Here is a 21,295-nt window from a genome sequence, read left to right on the forward strand (position 1 = left end):
GCTTAAAATGAAGTTCTTAGAAAGTAGCCTGTGGTACAAACGTCAGTCAGTGTTGGGTGATTATAACCTATTGCAGTTGTATTATATATTGTATACAGTACGATATTAACACATGCCATCAGTGCAAATAACAGAAAAGTCACTAAAATGTACATCCTTCAGTCTGCAGTAGGTATGCACACTGATAGGGTTTTTTGTTGTTGTTTTTTAAATAAATTTTTATTAGATATTGTAATATATGGGTTTTTTATATTTAATATTGATGTATGCTAAAACCTACTTTGTTAGTCTGTAGCTGATTTTAACTGGCATTTGGGCTGCAGACTGTGGCACTCTGCAAGCAGCATTAACCCGAACACTTTATCCTTCCAGAATTAAGCAGTTCTTTAAATTTGCATTTTTCTCAAAATTGCTCTTGTGATCATAAAAAAGGATTACAGTTCTGGGCTTCTGCTCTTGTAAGGTATTTAAATATTTCATGTATTTGATGAAGACCTGCTTTAAAAACTGTCGTTCTCTTGTTCTGGTAAAAGGGTGATCTGTCTGAGAATGAAAGTTTGACAGTAATTCCATTGTGTCCACATTATTATTATTATTATTATTATTATTATTATTATTATTATTATTATTATTATTTATTTCTTAGCAGACCCCCTTATCCAGGGCGACTTACAATTGTTACAAGATATCGCATTATTTTTTACTTACAATTAACTGTTTATACAGTTGGGTTTTTACTGGAGCAATCTAGGTAAAGTACCTTGCTCAAGGATACAGCAGCAGTGTTCCCCACCTGGGATTGAACCCACGACCCTCCGGTCAAGAGTCCAGAGCCCTAACCACTACTCCACACTGCTGCCCTACATACAGAGGTTGCCTTGTATTGTACAGATACCTTGCCTACCACCATCCTTGTGAGTGACGTCACCACAGCGCACTCTGTGCTCTCCTGGGATGTTCTGTTTGTTTTAATAATCACAATGTATGGAAAAGAAAGTAGAACCTAAATAGAAAAGCTGAATTCGGAGATCAAGCTCTGCATCTGCTAAGCAATGCAGCATGTTTTGAGGCTGTCGTTGGATTTTAATGATCTCCCTTGTTGGGAGTCTGAAGAGAATATATCTAATATTTTCTGGTTCTTAATAATAAAGACAGTTTGTATTCTGCAGTCTTTGTAGAGTCCTTGCTCTGCTTTGTGTCTTACAAGCAGGACCAACTTGTGCTTCCTATTATTATTATTATTTTTTTTTAGGTTTTTCAATTATCACTGAACAAAGTACTGAAAAAAAGGTTATTCATTTAAGTGCCATTGCTTTTGAGCATTCTTATTTTTTGTATCCTTGTGACAGTGAAGTACAATAAAACTAGACCATGATAATTACAGGCTAACCTGCTGTCTAAAGCAAAGGTAAGGGAGTCTTTGGCTCATTAGGTCCAGCCACTGCCTTGGCAGCAGGATCTTGACTCTCAGGTTGCCACTTTGCTGCCTCAAGCTGTGCCGGGGAAAGTGGAAACACGACATCAGCAACTTTCACACTCTTACCTAGGACAGGATTAGCCGTGGGAAAAAATAACTTGCCAACCAACGCAGCAGGCCCCTTACTAGGCATATAATCGTGCAGATTTGGAGCCCTGCTGGCATGTAATCTCTGTTACAGCTGGTGCTGCTGTGAGCTTGGAGGGACACCTGCTTGCTCTTCGATTGCGTTTCCTGAAAAAAAAGGGTTAATCCACCTTCTTAACCTTTTTAATGCCGGGAAGCTGGCAGATGAAGACCTTCAGCTGTATTTTAAAATATCCTGGCAGCCTATCGGCACAGAGAAAGCGTATAGCTCTGTCATAAAGGGACTGTAACCAGAAGCGGTATCTCTCCTTACCGGAGGTTGAAAGTCAGGGAGGTCATCAGCAGCCTCCACACTACACACTACATTCATGTGCTTTTTTTGTTTTTGCCAGTGAGGGCTGATGTAAGCAATTATAAGTAATGTATTTCCTCTCAGCCTGTCACAACACTAGATTTGCAAACATTTCTTGACATTTTATGTTGTCATGGATACATGTGGGCTTATCTTAATTATCTAAACATTAGCGTATCTTTACAATCGTTATAATGCCACCCTGCAATGTATTCTTCAAAAACCATTTCACTGCTGTATCTTTATTGTATTTGATGTCAGTGGGTGGGTCTATAAATAACCCCAGGGCAAAACCCTTATCTGTATTAATACAAAGAGTGATGGTGTTTAGATCCGTCACTGTTTAGATTAGTGCTGTATTCCAAAGGAAACGTAAAATTCTTATTAAATGGGAAGTTCTAATTGATATTTAAATACGTGTGTCTGTCTTGCCCACCTTGCAAGAAGACATATTGCAGCATGAGAGGCAGGGTCAGCTGTGTACAGTAAACTGGCCAAGAGGAAAACCAGAAATGGGTGAAGTCATGCAACTAACCTGTGAACACCAGTTTTACCCTATTCTAGCAATCTCCATGTTGTCACTGAAGGCATGCAGTGCTGCAGTGCACACATACTAAATCTGGCTGTTTTTAATAAGCAGCTGTTTTGGAGGGTGCTGCTCTACTGCTGGGGATTCTTTAGAACTTTAGGAACATTCCAGAAAGAAATTGCTTTCCATGCAGAAACAGAAGCACAGTTGGAACGATAATGTGAGGAATGAAAGGATGTTAACATTAAAACGCTATGGCTAGTTTCATCCTGTTCCGTTTCTACTCTGAAGGTTTAATGAGAATAATGCATTCATGGCTTATGTTAACTTAGTCTTCTTTAATGTGCAATACTGTATCTCTTTTGAGAAGAATAATCTTAAGGGATACCACCTGAGTATGTGACTCCACCAGAGCTGATGAATCTGTGGATTCATTGTTCATTGATGCCACCTGAATGTTTTTTTTTTTCTTTCTTGCTGTTTAACTGCTGATACCATGAGCTTTTTAGACTTTTGTATGAATTCCCTTGGTGTTGACTCCTCAGTGTTCTTCAGCTGCCAATATCAAGTTTGCAATTATGTTTTGTTCTGTAGTTTCATGCTGTCACAGTGGTTTCATTCATCTTTGAAAATTCACCGCTGGATAACTAACCTCGAATGGGTGGGGGGGAGGAGTGCAAACAAAGGCAGAACGGCTAAGGACCAAAGAGGAGGGATTTGGGTTTGGAGTGAGCGGGAAGCGATACCTCTGTGTTGTAACTGAAGCTGCTCCCTTAAGAGCTGAGCACGGCAATCCTGTTATTGTAAGTGGCATTGCCAGGGGCCTGTGACTCTGCATCCTGACGTTCTGTTTTGGCACACTTCCCGCTTCCCACTTGCCATTCTGGGTGTCTGTGGTGAAGATGATGCCTGGCTTCCCAGCTGAGAAGGCCGCTTTCTATGTTCTGCTGCCCCAGATGATTCACCTTATCTCTCACAAACCAGCCCTGGAAGACAATGGGAAACCGTGAATTGTGTTTTATGTGATGTAGGCATGTAAGCCATTTTCTCAGGTATTCTTCAGTCTCCCACTAGCTGCCTTTGTGTCCATGCAGCCCAGAACAGCAGAACAGAACACAAGATTCAGGCTGTGAATATCTACCTGCAGACCACCGAATAACAGCTCAGAGGAGTGTTAATCAGAACTGACATTTCAGTTCACTGCAGCCTGTCCCAGTTTGCTGACAAGTTGTTATTTTAAGTTTTTAAGGGATTTGAAAACGTGATTGACAAGGATGCAGTAGAGGGTATTTTGCTAGGAATGTCACACTGTGTCATTACTACAGTATTTGTCAACCCATTTCTGCACCTGGTAGCACTGTAAGACCCCTGGATGTGCAGAACATTATTACTTTATAACCTTTTAAATCAAAGCATGAATCCGCACACCCATGAGATACTCAATTAAAAAACAAACAAACCTATTTCTAAGATAGCAGTGGCTTTGGTTCAGTGCAGATTGTGAGTAGTCAGGCTTTTGATTCCTGGTCCCCAACCATCTACTCATTAGTTCACCTGCCGGAGAAAACAAAGTCATTGACGTCAGCACCAGTGCCATTTCCATGCTCTAAGGACAGTTTGTTACTAATTTATTTTTTGCTGTATTGCTAAAGGTATTGCAAGCGCTCCCAGGACAGCTATTAACAGTGCAGATCTTACTCACGTGAGCAAAAGCCTGGTGCTTTTTATATATATATATATATATATATATATATATATATATATATATATATATATATATATATATATATATATATATATAAAAAAATATGTATATACTGTGCAAATACTATTGGGGTGCAGGGTATAAAAACCACATTCCAGATACAGAGATCCAGATAATGAGTAGATGCTTTTGGAACACAGATACTGGTGTTCTACAGTGGTGTGTGCTCTTGCTCAGCACAATGTGACTTTGCAGCACCAGTAATTGGAAAAGGTATCATGGCATTTTACAGATGGCACGGTTTACCATAAAAGGACAGGCTATTAAAAGTCTGGATATCCTGTATTATAAACTAACAATTGTAGTTAAGCGGCATACCTCATAATGGAGATGCTAAGCAGCCTAAATGAAACCTGTGCTATATAATTATGGGAAACTATCTCTGCATTGGGCAGACAATCCATTCCAACAGCAACAGGACTGGCCTGTACAGTGCATGCATGATGAAGCCTCACTACCAAAAAATGAGCCATTTCCTATTCTGTTGTTTCTTTTCTGTAATGCCATGGCCCCTGAGCGATTGAATTTGAATTATGGCAATGCTGTGTTTTTAGTGGCTATTAAAGAGTACCAAGGTCTTTACTTGATAATTGGCTTTTTTGTTTTAAGGGAAATTTTATAGGGATAATTTTACAGAAGTAGTGACTAGTAGCTGGGAAGATTTGCAGCTTTGATCATCTTTTTATTATTAAAAAACAGTGTATATTTCACTGTGAACTTAATCTAGTTAGAAGAGCCCAATTCATTTACCATTAGCTTTAGGGATACATTTGAGGGACATATGTAATTTCAGGAGTAATATTTTGAACTTCAGTATCATATATATATATATATATATGCTACTGTATATATGTGTATAGCATATATACCTGCCTGAGAGATGAAACCTAGAACCAGAGGACAGGAATCAGCTGTAATAAAACCAAAAACGAAAACAAATCTAGTAGGATTCAGGAAGATCATCAAATGTAATAGAAATGTGTCCTGCCATGGCCAATGATATGTGGTGCATTTATGTAACTTGAAGTGACATGCATTACCCATGATGAGGATGATGATGTGAGTGGTATTAATAATCCAGAGACTACTGTCTGTCATACAGTAGATGCAACAATCAGAGACCTGCAAGTAAGATGCAGGCAGCTGATATTATTAATATTATTATTATTAGTATTGTTATTATTATTATTAGTAGTAGTAGTATCAGGGTTGATTTTTTCAGTGATTCCCCTCACTTTTCAACCCATATTATTGATTTTATTATAGCTTATAACCCTTTCAACAATGGCACAAGGGTATAGATATCTAGGGAAGATACACAGTATAACAAAGTGCAGTATACTGAAACTATTTCATTTTCTTAAACGGTTTGCCTAACAACAGCTTGCAATGGAATAGGGGTAGTGTTTCTGCGTGGTTACTTGAGGTGGGTTTTAAAGTATTAATATTCTAAACCATGAGGAACATCTATGCAAGTCAGATTCTCAGTTATCCGGTTATTGTCCCACCGGTACATATCTGCTGAGCTTACAGTCGGAGCTGTCACTGTAAAGACAGCTTAGTTTCAAGCACACTAAGCAATCCTGTACACCAAGACACAAATATTCTGTATTCTTTGGCTCAGGTGCTTAACTAGCTGTTGTCGGTTATCTTGCAGTGTCCATTGCAGGGTTTGTTTGCTTAAATAACGCTCTGTTCAGAGATAGTAGCCCAAGCTCCATGTGTTGATTGGATAGTGAAAAAAAAAAGGTTTAGCCAGTTGGTCTAGCGTTGACCTTGATTATTTAACGTGTTTGCTGATTGCTGAAAATACTTTTTTTTAAATGTCATTACTGAGCTCGACCGGTCCATGACCTATCAGCACAATCCTTCTTTTATTAAAGCCGACAATGCCTTGAAGTCAGAAACAGCTGCTTATTGCATAGTTAATCAAGTGGATCCAGATGATTGATACAATTATTAAAACACCCTGGAATCAGATTCAAAGCAAAATGTAAAAATCTCTAAGGATCGTACTCTCTACCGTATCATACAGAGTACTGCCTCATTGACGATGTTCTTCAATCTGACCCAAGTACTGTTGCCTGAAAAACCAATCAACTGATTCCATTGGATTGGGTTTCATAGTGGATATTTTGCATTGCCTAGCCCCAATCCCTAACAGAACCACTACTTTCTACTCAGGTGTCCTCACACCAAACGAAGGGCTAGGGAGCATAACATCTACACAAGCCCCTACATTCACATTTTTACATTAGCTAATGGGTAGAGAATTATTTATATATATATATATATATATATATATATATATATATATATATATATATATATATATATATATAATATATATATATTATCTTCCAGCAGTGCAAACGGACTTGATGTTAGTTAGCTAGTACTGTGTGTTTTACAGTAAGGGATATAATTAGGTTGTCTGTTGGTGACATGAGGTTTAAGATTGCCTTGCCATTGTTTCTTTGTAATCTTACAGTAGATTCGTCTGCGTGAGCAGTACCCACTGCGTATGGTTTGACAAAAAGTTAATGTTCTGCAATGGTACGTATTACTGCACTGACACTTCCCAGCTCTTGTATGGAGGTTTTGAAAGGCTTCTTAGAATAGAAAGGGAGGGAGTCAAGCTAAGAAGAGGATATGAGATTCTGTACCCGTGTTACAGTGAAATACATGGTGACTATAATTCATAGTTTCAACCATCACTTCAGATACAGTGCATGTAGTATTGCCGTGATGCAAAGGCTGCATTTTAATTAACCTGTCTTGTACATACCTCTTAATTGTTGGGTAATTTGCATATCACACTGCTGTTCCGCCACAGGCAGTTTCTATTCAAAGTAAAGCTCTTCAGCAGTCCAGCTCATCTGTCAGTACCAGGGTTTGGGGTGCTGGAAAACTCTACAGTGTTCAGAACTAACTAATGCAGCTTCTCTATAGATCTGTATACAGCGCACACAAAAATAATGCAGGCTAAAGCGTAGGGCATGTAGCAGCAGCGTAGGGCATGTACCAGCAATGCACAAATGCTGTAGGGGCATCCTATGAATCACAGCTCTGAACCATCTATTACAACTTCAACTGGAACATGGTTTAACATGGTTTTACATGGTTAAAGTTAAAGCTGCGGTGCGTTTTCAATATCACTTCTTCAAACCAGAGAAGATCAGGCTTCAAAACAAAATGGCGTCCGTCGTCCATGAAGTGAAAGCTATGGATCAATCGTTTCAATAGGCCAGGTGCAGCCAATAACAAACCACAAGATTCCTGGTCATAGTCTCTTAGGAACAGAGATTTACCAAAATAAAAAAATATAAAAAACACCTTACAATCCTTCTTAAGTGCATTGTTTATTTCACTGTCAAAAGCGGCTTGGCTTTCTTGATCTACAAATCAGGTGTTATATGTGCTGTTCTTCACTGCTTCACCATGGTTCTGCCCAGGGCTGAATAGTGCTGCTCACGACTTAAAGCCATGGGTGGAATGGTGTCCCTTTGTCCCGCTTGTGTGTTTTTATAGTGGTCCTCTGTGAACACTGCTGGTTTCATTCACAGGTCATCATTAACAGCACAATCACCCCCAACATGACCTTCACAAAGACTTCGCAGAAGTTTGGCCAGTGGGCGGACAGCAGAGCGAATACCGTCTTCGGCCTGGGCTTTTCATCTGAGCAGCAGCTGGCAAAGGTAAGATAAAAGGTTTGTGAAGAGACTGTTTGTTTTCTTCTGAGTCAATTATCCATTGTAAAGCAGAACTAGATAATACCAGTGACCTGATAAGACAAACATGTTTCAGTTGCCTGGCTAGTTCAGCTGTATCGACCTCTAATGCAGAGCCTGTGCCACAATGTGCTGTAGGACCTTGTAACAATATAATGTGCACAACACTTAGATAAACTTACACTCCACAGTTTTACAAAGAAAATCATGTACTAATTTGTGTTTCTCAGGGTGTATTCTACTCCCAGGACATCCATGAAATGTTAAAACCCGTTGACCCAATTTTCTTATGAGTTTTGAATTTTTTTTAATGTTTTTTTTTGTTGTTTGTTTTTTTGAGTAGTTCGCGGAGAAGTTCCAGGAAGTTAAAGAAGCAGCAAAACTAGCAAGAGACAAATCTCAAGAGAAAACCGAGGCCTCCAGCAATCATTCCCAGGTAAGGAGTTTACTATGTAGGAATACAAACTGAATGGACAGTACGGGCCCCGCGCTACACTGTACTGTATACCCTGCAGTCTGAGGGGAGGGGGGTGGGTGAAGGACAGTGCCACATACAGAGGAGAGTCTCTCCAGTCCGTAATACAATCCTTCCAGTGTTAGAAATAGAAAGCGAGAAGGGGTAAGGGTAGTAGCCGATGAGGTCACAGATGACATCCATGCAACTTACACCACCATGCAGTGCTAGTTTAAGACGGCCTGACAGCTGTACAGAGCGTACGACAGGACTTCTGACAGAGTTGTGCTAGTGTTGCATGAACCCTCTATTTGGAAGGGTACGAGAGTAGGGTCTATTTGAATTATTTATAAAGCGACGGATCTGACCAGTGTTTTCTGGTTTTCTAGTGTTTTTGCCTGGGGGTTGGTTTATTGATCCACTTCTTAACATTACTGCAAACCATAAAAAAATACACTGAAACGAAGGCAGCAGAAAATCAGGTTGATATATTTCAGAGCGGCAGTATGAATCATTGATCATTAAAATATACCCCACCTGTATCCTTGGTTGCAGCTTTTACAAAGCAGGAAGGGGTGATAATTGTGACAGATCACTGGCAAAAGTGTGAGCAGCTTTGTAAATGTAGTTGATTTGAAGGCAGTAAAGTACAAGCGCTATTTCATTTTTTGAATGTCCTGTGACAGAGACAGCTACACCCCTGTTGTTCTGTCCCACACTGCAAGAGGAGCGACTCCAATGCTTGTGATCTGCCAGCGGACAGGCCTGACCTATTATCTGAAGGGTAGGGATGAGTAGAGGCTCATTATACACTGGAGAAAATCAAGGTTATGCAAACGAAGCTCATTAACTTTAATGACGAGACTTAATGCAGGTGCGTTATTGAAAAACCTTTTTCCCCAGATTGAACTAGATTTGAAATTAAAAAATTAAAAAAAACCCAGACATGATCTTGTAGAAGCACAATGAGGATACACTATTCAGACTCCTATCCTAATCTGACCATGGCTTGTCATTGGATGCTAAACTTTTAAGAACAAACTTTGAGGCCATTAGCCAAAGACAATGCAATATCAATCGGCTGGGCAGTCAGCATGGGGCCGCTGCAGTGAACAGAAGGACTCGATTTCCATTGACACACGGTTCTGGGCTTGTTTTAGTAACAGCATCTGACAGAAGAAATGGACCGTGACTCTTATGATGATAAACTGTTCAGCTTGATTATCCAAGGAGAATGCAATACCATCTCTATCTCTATCTCTCTCTCTCCCTCCTCTACATGTTTATTAATCGATAAGCCTCTGTTAAGAGTTGTCTGACTGAGTAAACTTTTTCTTTTTAGACTGCTAAATTGTGTCTGACGGATTAGATGCATGAGCTACAGTCTCAGGGGATGCAGCAGTGTCTCAATTACAACCAGTGGAGTTACATGACAGAATTCAGGCATCAAGTGCAATCGTTAATTGAATCCAAATCAATAACGTTTCATGCATGAAATTCAAATTTTACCACAATAGAAACAGGCTGGCTTGCCCCCCTAGTTTTTGCGGGTAAGGTGAAGTTGCCTGTGCTGGCAGCCATCACTGTGCTTCTTCTGAACTTCAGTTTCGCTCTGCTTTGGCAGGAATCTGGGCGTGAGACTCCATCCTCCACACAGCCATCCAGTATTAATGGCACCGATGACGAGAAGGCTTGTCACGCAGGGCCTGTAGAGGCACACCTGAAAAGCGAGAATGACAGGTTGAAGTCTGCTGTGGCACAGGGGTAATGCATCCTTGAACACGTACACATTCCAGGAATACCTGCCGTCGTCTGCCTGGTTTGGACTCGGCACTGTATGACAGCTTGGCCTGTGTGTCCATCCAAGATCTGCTGCATGTTTTTAATTTCCAGCTGGGAAGCAGATGCGATGCAGAGAAGCGCATGATAGTCAGTTGAACCTCACTTTTTTAGTGGCTGTCCTGAATCAACCATATATTTAGTAGGTTAAAATGTTTCTGCAGATTTAGTGAATATAGTCTAATAATTCTATTAAATAATTAATCATTTTATACTAAGTGTTTTACAGTTCATTATTTATGCTGATCTACAGTCTGCATGTTGTAAATAACTGCACAATGCTTTTTTTTTAGTTGCTTGTGGAGCTTTGTGAATGTTTAGCTTTAGTGGAATACTCATTTGTCAAAGCTGAGTAATTCACGTAGTTGTCCTCGTGTGTGTGATTTTTAAACCTGCCTTTCCAGCACGACCAACGCTAAGAAATGGGAGACAGAACTTCAGACCCTGAGGGACAGCAACGCTCGCCTAATCGACTCGCTGGAGGAGTCTGCAACTAATGTAGAACAGTGGAAAAAGCAATTAGCAGCATGCAAAGAAGAGAGCGATCATCTCCGGATAAAGGTTAGAGCAGCCCAGCACTGGTTTATTAAAGTTTGAAAACGGACGGCTTCCGTAATCGTGACGCAGTGCATTTAATGAGGCTTACCGGCAAGTCTCATTTCAGTGTCAGCTGATGCTTTTGCAGCAGAGCTGCATGCATTTCTTGCCAAAGGTTCATTTTTCAGGGTTTCAAGAAAAACTAGCTTGCAAATAAACACAGAGAAAACTCCAAGGGCATTTACCCACTTTATGTGTTGAATCATCTATTTCCAATAACTCACTGCTTGTTCCTTGAAAAATTGATCTGTTTTCAGTTCAGCACATTTTCCAATGCAGTCCCATTCAAAACCACTATAATTAATGCAGGCCTTTAATAAATCTGCACAAAACGTGATTTATAGAGATGGTTCTCATGCTGTTGATGGTGATGGTTCTCATGCTGTTGATGGCAATGTGTATTTTATATATGAGTAGAATTGCAATAACTGAATATAAATGAGAAGAAGCAAGAGAATGTTATCATGCAGACAAAGCAGCTGAAGATAGTTGTATATTGTGACACTATTGACTTCCATGCACTCATTTGCAATCCAGATAGAAATGATTAATTGAAATGGTGGTATTCTGAATGGCAATCAGGCCCATAGAGCTGTGCACAATTTAAATAAATAAGGGACGGCTTCAGCTGTTTTATCTGCATGAAAAATGTTTTTTCTCATTTATAATTTTTATTGAACAATTATTACAAAATGGTACACTGCATGTGCATCTTTGTGTGTTTATATATATATATATATATATATATATATATATATATATATATATATATATATATATAGATACAAAGATACATTTAATCTAGAATAAATATAATTCATAAACACAACATTTCATAAAGATATAATAAATGTGGCAATAAATACTTGGCTAGTTTCTTGTATCTAATAAATCTTACATTAATAATTATAATGTTAACAACACCAATGGAATTGTAAAACATATCTAAAACACTACTCTCATGCAGTGGAAATCATTAAGTAGGAATATGTATTAAGATACAGGTAAATATATTTGTCATAAAATGTGCCGCGTTCGTGTATACTTCCTGTAAATCCAATTGACCTTCCCTTTTGCGTTCTCTTGTTGACCACGTGCCACACGGCTGTGTCCTCCACAGATTGCAGAGCTAGAAGCACAATGTGAAGAAGCAGAGATCCAGAAAGAGAACAATGCGAAACTGAGCCTGAGACTGGAAGCGCTGAAGGCTGATATTCAAGAGAAAGACCTGGTAGGTGAACCTGCAGTGACGTCAGGCAGGACTTACACAAACCCGAGGCCTTTCTCTCAGTGTCTTTACCTCCTACTCTAAATACATGTGCTTATCATTTTTCTATTGAATCTATTTTAAGAAGTACCACACATTCATAATATATTGGTTAAAACATGATGGCAATCCACCTTTAGATGCTGCTTCATCTTTAACCATATATTTCCTTAAGCTGATTCTACTAAAAGAAGTAAAGAAAGGAATTGTGGTAAAGCGGTCTGCTGTCCCCACTAATTGCTCCTGTATTTGCAGAAGTGCCAGTGTGCTGGTGCTGTGATGTATGCCTCTCCACAAAGAGAGGTTATTAAACATGAAAATGGCTGTTTGTGTATAGATGACATATTTATCTAGCGCTAAAGCATCTACTTCAAACGAATTGTACCTGCGTCTCCCCCCAGGGAACTGATTACCTTAAACACTAAAATGAAAATATTGATTTGTTGCTTAGTGTGCATTCTTTTGCGGGTGCATTTGAACGTGGGCTGAATTGCCTGCGTCCAGCCTGCACAATCCCCCAATTCCTCATATTTACAGAAATCTGTAACTTTTTAACTTTTTATTTTTTTTGCAGCGTTTAAGGAACCTACTTAATAATGTGTTGGCTTAGCCCACAAGGGAATTCATTAATTCCATAAATCTTATTATTTAAGTCAGTGGGAACAATTAATCATAATGATGAAGTGAGTTAAGGCAGGTTTTCGTTGTACGTCACTTCGCAGTAGTGTCCCTAATAGCTGGTTTGCCTTTTCTTTAAACTTTTTAAATTGGGAATCATTTTAGAATTTCATTTCTATATAATGTAATATAATATGTGCCTCCTGAGGTGTTTAAATAAATAACTGTGCACGAGAAGGGAATGCGAGTGGAGGACAGCATCTGCAGATAAAACCGCATTTCAAACATGAATCAGACTTCCATCTATAACCATTGACAGTATCGAGATGTCACTGCTCTTGGAGACCTGTGCACTTGTTGCTTAACCCTTCACTTGCCATGCTGCTTCCAGTCTTCACTGATCAGTGGGACCCTCCCTGCCGCTGACAGGTGCCTCATTCTTGTCTCCAATGGAAGCAGCTGCTTGCTCGCTAACTGCCTATTATCAGCCTCCTCCTTCAGCAGTATTTCCTGCTTCTCAATATGAAATGCTGTTCTTTTCTGTAACTGAACTCTGAAGTGTCTCTGTATTGGACTGACTGATTGCATCATCATTATTATAATTACTAACGTTTTGATATGGAAGCAGCAGCATGGAGGGGAGCAGATGTTTCTGGAGCCCATTAATGTGCAGTGAATAAGCACTTACAATGCCTTGCTTTATCATTTATTACATCGCGAATAAGGACCATCCGAGTTGAGGAGGGGGATCAATCTGACTGCAAATAAAGCCTGAGCCATTCATACTAACTGGGGTATTTGTCAAAACAAATCAACACTCTCACAAGGAGACGGCATTGAAGCCCTTTGATATATCAGCAGTAATAGCAAGGCAAGGCCATCCCCAGGTACTTTTAAATGAAGTTTTACTGCATCAGCTGCAATGGAACATGAGGAACCTGCCTTTCCCTGTCAGTGCATTGCTGTTCACCTTCGCCCATGTCCTGCTGACATTCTCATGTGGCACATGTTGCTGTCCTGGCCCTGCAAGGCAGGTTCATTGTTACATGTTTAATATCCGGGGGTCGCTATAATCTAAAGACATTAGCCTTTTTTCAACTCTCAGGTGTTTTTTTTTGTTGTGAAACGTTAATTTTTTCTTTTGTTTTTTCTTCTACATCCCTTACCAGCAATAATAATCTGTTTAGTTTCTTTAGTTTCAATTGGTGCCGAGCCATGAGTAATGGCAGCGTCGCAGTGTTTATGACTACTCACTTGACAACATAATTGAATCCCTGCCTTGACTGAACGAATGCTGTGATTTTTGGCACAAGGCTTAACTCGGGGCGACGTTGACAAAGCATTTACCCTGGTGCCTTTTGTAAAACTCAAAACAAAGTGTTATTATTACAGAACTGGTGTGAAAGTGTTAACGTACATTTAGCAGCTCGTCAGTTCTATTGATTTGAGACTTTTTAACATGAACATGTTTTCTGTTTTCAAATTCTGACACTTACGATAAAGCCTTCAAAATAGTGTTGTTGCTGTGCAATTGCTATAAAGAGTCAAAGGAAAGGTCAGGTTTGAACTTCCAACCTTTTCATTCTCTGGTGACTTGTGTATTCTTTTTTAAGTAACCTTTTTGTTTTAAAAATAAATGACTTCATAAAAAGGCTCCTCATTAACATAATTAAAAAAATGCCTAACGGTTGATATGGTTCTGTTGTGTTTGTGCAGGAGCTGGAAAACCTGAGAAAGCAAGCAGAAATCATCCCCCAGCTCATGGAGGAATGTGAATCGATGACTCAGAAACTACAGGTACAGTGAAGAAAGAAAAAAACAACAGTATTGCACACTGCCAGAACATGGCAAGCCATTGTGAACAATCACATGCCACTCAGCTGAGAAAATGCCGTTAACATTTTACACAGGGGGTGTTATGTGTGCGACTCTTGTCAGCCTCATTCCAGAGTTTAGTGTGAAACATTTAACATTCTGGCACGGTCACCTGAATGGGAGTTTTGGTTTTAGCTGGACATATTTACACTGGCTATCCGTTTCATACAGAAGGAGGCCCCATTTTCAAAGAAAGGGCATTTGTGTGAGAAATATACAGCAGCGGTAATGGTACAAAACTAGCTAGAGCAGGGTTGGAAATAAGACTCCCAGTGGGTGAAACAGCTTTGCAATAGGAGCCTTATTTCCACCCCTGAAGAGGCAGCTCAGCTGCAGAATGAAACAGTTACATTATTGTTTGGAGTGGCTTCTTGGCAGTTTTAGTCCTCTGAAACTTCGCCTTGGCACCTTTTTCAAAGTAGGGCACAATACAGTATGTTCCTAATAATATCATCTGCCTTGAAATGGAAAGTGAAGCTTAAAGAGTTGGCTCCTCTTTTTTTCTCCCTAAGTTGCTAGGATTTGTAGCCACAATAAAACCTTCAAGATTTCAGTATAAGCTAAATGTGTGCCTACAGGTTATTTTGTTATGCATTACTCTGTATCCAGGAGTTATGTCTCAGTTGACGAAACAGGAGAACCTAACTGGGTTTATGATTTGCAACAAACAGTGGATGCATGTGTTGTACCGCAGCAGCATTCCTTATCAAATGATTTATGATTTATCAAAACTGAGCACAAGCTTCATGCAAAACACTTGTAGGTAACGAAAGAACCACTCTCTAAAACTAAAGTGCTATAATATTGGTCTATAGTGGTCCACCTCGCCATTACTAAAATTGGGGAATGTGGAGAGGATGAAAAACAAAAAGACAAGCTTTTTAGACTTAAACCCACAGGATACAATATACATGATGAAAGTACCATGCTATTAGGCCTTTGTTCTGAGAGGCTTTTATGTGAGTGAGGAATCCAGATCAAAATTCATTGCATGCTGTACTCTGCTGAATATTTATTTGTAACATTTGTAGGCCCATCTCCTTTTATTAGATGCACATAAATGTTTTACTTCTCCCTCAACCCCCTTCAAGAACTGAAGGGCCTTTAGCTATTTTTATTTGAGTTACCAGGATGTGACACCTCATCGCTTTAAATAGCAGCCTGAGATCAGTGACCGGGACGGTCACATCTATTTGTCATGGCAAGTAAGACGTGACTGCCCAGTGACATTATGGCAGTTTAAATTGAATGTGATGCTTGTTTCTAGTAAGTACTGTAAAGTCAAACTACACTGATGTCTCTGCTACTTAGCCACATCCAAAAATGTTGCAATTCCCACATTGCAGATTTATTTCTTTTTTCCTTATAATAGTACGCTAAATTACGTTATTCTAGAATTCAATATTCCTAAATAAAGAAATTATTACTATTGTGCAAGTTCCTGTTATTTCAGTTTATGGTGCAAATCTGGACTTTAGTTTTGAATTATTATATTGCCCTAGTAAATCACACACACATACACACGAATTTGCAAAGGCAAAGTAATGCGATTATTCCCTTTTGTTTTTTTTTTTTTTCATTCCATCACAGAAGTGCAATTATCTCTCATCAGGTTTCTGACGTACAGCGTGTACACAAAGGAAATTGCAAAGGCAACAATTGCATATTTTGAATTGTTTCTGTACAATGGTAACCCAGTAAGCAGATCTCTCCTAATCAAGTTATTTCCAAGTCGTAATGTGGCTTTAAGCAGACTGAGTTCCGTATGGGAGCCGGAAGATTCCAAGAGACGCTGTATCAAGTAAATTTGTGTGGCTTGCCTCTTCTTGCAACATTGCTAATTTATACTTGGGTCAGTCTTTGAACCTAGAAATATTACAGGGTTCTTGTGTTTTAAATGCTTAGAATTCAGCATCTTGCAAGATGCTTTGTTATTGAAAGCACAAAGGAAATGAGAACTATGAATCATTTGACCGGTGACTAATTCTGTCAGGGTACTTTTGCTAGCATGAAGATTTCATTAAAAATGGTTGGCAGTGCACTGTGTGTAAATGTCAAGTCCTAAGCTGCTCTATTTTTTTATTATTATTTGTTTTGTATTGTTGTTGTTGTTGTTGTAGGCTGCTGAATTGAAAAATCAAGAGATGGGAAACAGAATGGAAACGCTGCAAGCAGACATTGGCGAGAGCGAGCTCAAACAGAGCATGCTGAAGTCAGAGCTGAAGAAGTTCATGGATGTCCTAGACGGAAAGATTGACGAACTGCACGAGTTCAGACAAGGACTGTCCAAACTGGGAGTAGATAACTGACAAGTCAGGATTTCGGAAGCAAAACAAACCATTCAGGGCCTTTCTGGTGATACTGCTTCCCACGTGTGTTTCACAAGACAAAACAAAACAAAACGTATGACTAGAATGTTTCACTTGTGTGCATCTTTTTGTGTAGAAGTTCTGAGTTCATTGTGTTTGAAACTAACGTGCTGCTTGCTGAAGTGTTTAGGGTGCGATAGACTGGTGGTGGCAGATTCTGTCTTAGGAATCTGGGACGCTTCAAGGTATATGCAGTTAAGTTGCAGGGGGGGAAAAAAATGAGATCTTTTTTTTTTCTTCGTAAGGGCTGGAGCAACGATGGGAACCAAGATTAAAGATCATAATCTTTGACACAATGAAATCCATTGTAACTGGCCACCACAGGAACTTCTTTCTGGTGGACTGCTCTGAGTGAATATCACGGTGTTGGATATTGTTAGGAGAAAACTAGGTCAATTCTAAGTCATTGGCAGCAGTTTATACGTTTATGATCTCAGGTGAGCTCTAAGACAGTTTTTATTATGATATGCACATACATTAACTGCACAGTGTTGCAAAGTGCCTCAGTACTGGGAAAATATCCTCTCTTCCGGCAGAAAGCCATTGTTTTCTAATACTAAGCAAAGAGATCTTTTGATATTTTTCTTGTTGCCTGATAGATATTTTTTATTTGTTTGAAGGCAGCACACAGTACAGCTCAAATTTTATGCCTAAAGCTCCCAACTGCTTAACAGATTATAATGTGTCAGAGGAAATATCCCATTATATGTATGTACAGAGTTGAGATACTATATTCTATATTGACAGTTTTATATTCCGGTTCATGGGTTTTTTAATAAAACGTCAACAGCAATTTTGAGCTACCAATGCATGCTTTATATATATATATATATATATATATATATATATATATATATATATATATATATATATATATATATATAATGACATCACAAGCATATTCAGAGATTTAAATAGAAATAAATTAGTGTAGTTACCATGGCATCATAAGTGTATAAGTATCGCCAGTGTTTTTTGTTTTTTTTTAAATACCCTTTTCCTTTAAACAAATGTATGTATGTATGTATCTGAAATGCTGGGAAGTTGGCTCTTTTGTGCAATAGTAGGTTAGGCTAAATAATCCCTTCAATAGAGAAGCCATTGGTAAATAAAAATTATAGGTACAGGGACATACACGTTTGAATACTGATGCAAGCTTGCAGTGTGAGCCTGCATGAACTCTCTCAGAACTCTGTGGAAGCTAGTATTATGCCGGCTGTTTTAGATCGGAGATTTTAAAACGACTTTGACAGACATTCGGAATGGCAGTTTCTTTTAAATGGTTCTTAAAATGAAAGGGGGTGGAAGTTGTCGGGGGCTTACAGGGGCTTTGAAAGCACATTTTGCAGGATTGTATGTGCATAAGACAGGAATGGCTGGGCTTGCTTTTAATTAACATGGGGATCTGTGTTAAAAGCAATGCGACCTAAGAAGAGGTCCCGGGACTGGATGAAGGAGTGTGCGCAATGCACAGGAAGGGTTTTTGCATTCGGCTGATGATGAATTATTTATTTTACTGAGTAGTTTTAACCTGTAAAGAATGTGCTTCTGTCCTCTTAGTTTTTTTTTGTATTGGGGTGAGGGCAGGAGAGGGTTTGTTTTAATTCTGGACTTCAGAGTTTCAAACTTTATGAATGTAAAAACAGAAGCCAGGGACCTTGACCAGTCCCACTAATGAAGGCTGGTTGTTAATTGAAACCACGTTTGATGCCAGTGCCTGCAGTTGAATAGAGCTGGTTAAAACTGACCCAAGAACTACTGAATAGCCTTATTTTCTCATTGAGCATCATTCTTTAAATAGCAAGCATGGGTGGCCCTGGGCAGCTGGGTTGCTTACTATTAACTATTGCTTAGTTTGCTACTATAACATGTTTTGAAGGATTTATCTTTTAGTTCAGTTCACAGCGAAAGGCAGCACAGAATGTTTTCTATCCCACATATAAAATCCTACTGCCTCCCTGAAAATGACAAACATTACAACAATCTACTATATCTGTAGTGGGATAGTATACCCTACATGATTAGCTTGTGTCTTTTAATAATGATGAGACTAATACAGTTGGGTAAACCGGAAAGAGATCTCGTTGTAGATGTTACATTTGTGGGAAACACTACTTTGCTTGTAAATGTATATTTTGTATCCTGTTTCAAATCTATTTCTGACACGATGAAGCTAGTGTTTACTACAGATGGACCACTTTATCATCCTGTTCTCCCAAAAATGAATATATCCGCATCTCCTCCAAGCGCTGAAATCAGTTTAAGTGGTGACCGTTGATCTGGGTCTTCTCTCACACTACAACTTGAGTACACTGAAAACCTTTTCCTTCCTCCCTTAACAAAAGGAACCCTTATGTACGTTTGTGATTTATATCTGATTTTACTGTATCATATAGACTTGGTTATTGTTAAAATATAGTTTCATTAAAAGTTGGCGTCTTGTTTCTTTTTCTTTTCTATGTGAAGTTTCATCACTGTGAACCTGTTCTTGTTTTATTTATTGAAATCGAGCTTCTCTCTGAAAAGTCCTCAGATATAGCAGAGATGATTAAAATTGTTCAATTCAAATGTGTCACATCAATCCAACAATATGCTCTGAAAACAACCGTCATGAACCTTGCCAGCTTGCAACTGAGCCCTGACAGTAATAGAACCTCGTTCACCAGCTAGATCTAATGATCCCAGAATGATTTTAAATCATGAAATCATTTGTTTGCTGGGTGTGTTCAGAATAGCAGCACTAATCCTGATTCTAGGAATACTACCAGAGCTTAGAAGAATGGGGCTGGCATCCCCTTCAATCACGCTATTTTCATTTGAATCAGAAATTAGGAAGAGATACTGATTCTTGTGTTCTGTCTTTCTTGCTGCTGCTGCAGAGAAATGTAGTGGTTCTTTTTTTCCTGTTTAAATGCCTGTAATAGAAAAGCATGTTGCCTTGGAAACTTGATCTCCACTTAGTCTGACTATTGATTTCACTTCCACTGCACATAAGCAATATCCCAGACTTACAGGATAATGTAAAGATGTTTGTGTGCGTGCCCTGCGACTCCTGCCCCCCAGTCAAACTGCCACATTTTATTGCATGCCCTGTGTGTGTGTGTTTGCATATAATTGTGGTCACCTTGCCTGGAGACGCTGCTCAATTTTACCCTGTGGGTTCAACAGTAGTAGAGAGTGGGGATCTGGTAACTGGATAGGCTATGGGTGGTGTGTGAGGTCCCTGTTCTTAACTCCAGTACCTGACCCCTCTATTGCTGAATGCGTATACAGCACCTTATCCATCCCCATGCATTGCTGTCAGAACTGCATGTGGTACGAAATTCAGCTAAGAGCTGCCATGCAACCTTGACCTGTTCATGACTCGACCTCAATTCAGTTGAGACCCTCTAGGGGGAAGTTGCACCATCTCCAACACGGCACCTATGCATACCACAGCAATCATTTCAAATCATTTTACACAACAAAAGGTTTAATGGAAAACAACAGGTATTTCAATTACAAATAGCACAAGGAAAAGGAAAAAGAAAAATGTTTTCTAGGTTAGTCCGGTAGTACAGAGCTCTGTCAAACCTGCACAGTCTGTCATTGTGTTGAGTGGGTGAGTTGGTAAAACATAATTAAGAATGTGTTGCAGAGATGTTACTGTAGGCTACCACCACAGAGCAGTTCTGTTTCCATGGCAACACTGGTTGCTGGGATTTCTATTTGCTCTAATGGTTTGATCTATGCTTAGGGTCCTTTTTTTAGAGGTGTCCCTTAAATTGCCCAAAGGCACAAAGCTTTTGCAAATGTGTAATGACGGTGAAATAAAATGTGACATCACTCCACCAGGGACATTATGTATGCAAAGTGTTATAAAACCGTGGCAAAGTAATAATCACTGACTGCTTTAAAAGAGTAAGAACTATCAACCACAATAATTTATAACCGCAACCTGCAACAACATGAATTTTTAGAGGGCTCATTATTTTGTAGCACGGTAACTAACTGTGTTACATGAGGGCATGTTTTCTCAGAAATAAAGACATATTAAAATCGTAGTGGCACTTTTACATTTATAATGCATTTAGTGCACAAGATGAAATTCTACACCCACTGACTACTGCAGCACACTTCTCATCAACTCAGAGAGAGGACAGGAGAGGGTAGATCAGTCCCTGTCCCTTTGTACAAGGCTGTTCCAATTTATTACAATGGACACATGTACACCAGGAAGCTGAGACCACACCACAGCATCACTGTAAATCTATTACATTTGTTATTTTAATAAAATGTGTATCATATTATAGGAGGCAGTGTGATCCAGTGGTTCAGGAAAAAGGCTTGTGACCC

The 21,295-nt window shown here is 39.2% G+C and overlaps 1 protein-coding gene across 2 annotated transcripts in view; it reads left to right on the forward strand.

Annotated features, from left to right (window-relative positions):
* The window catches only part of LOC117429691 (homer protein homolog 2-like), a 35,780-nt gene extending 16,361 nt beyond the window's left edge, over positions 1-19,419 (forward strand). For both annotated transcript variants that reach the window (XM_058998957.1, XM_058998958.1), the window contains exons 3-9: positions 7,777-7,908; positions 8,285-8,377; positions 10,020-10,159; positions 10,639-10,795; positions 11,952-12,062; positions 14,433-14,513; positions 16,712-19,419. In XM_058998957.1, coding sequence (XP_058854940.1) covers positions 7,777-7,908; positions 8,285-8,377; positions 10,020-10,159; positions 10,639-10,795; positions 11,952-12,062; positions 14,433-14,513; positions 16,712-16,900 — 903 coding nt within the window. In that variant the 3' untranslated portion in view covers positions 16,901-19,419. The remainder of the gene's footprint in view (positions 1-7,776; positions 7,909-8,284; positions 8,378-10,019; positions 10,160-10,638; positions 10,796-11,951; positions 12,063-14,432; positions 14,514-16,711) is intronic.
* The last annotated feature ends 1,876 nt before the right edge of the window (positions 19,420-21,295 follow it).

This window comes from Acipenser ruthenus, chromosome 24 (genome assembly GCF_902713425.1).
Source record: "Acipenser ruthenus chromosome 24, fAciRut3.2 maternal haplotype, whole genome shotgun sequence".
Classification (NCBI taxonomy): Eukaryota; Metazoa; Chordata; class Actinopteri; order Acipenseriformes; family Acipenseridae; genus Acipenser; species Acipenser ruthenus.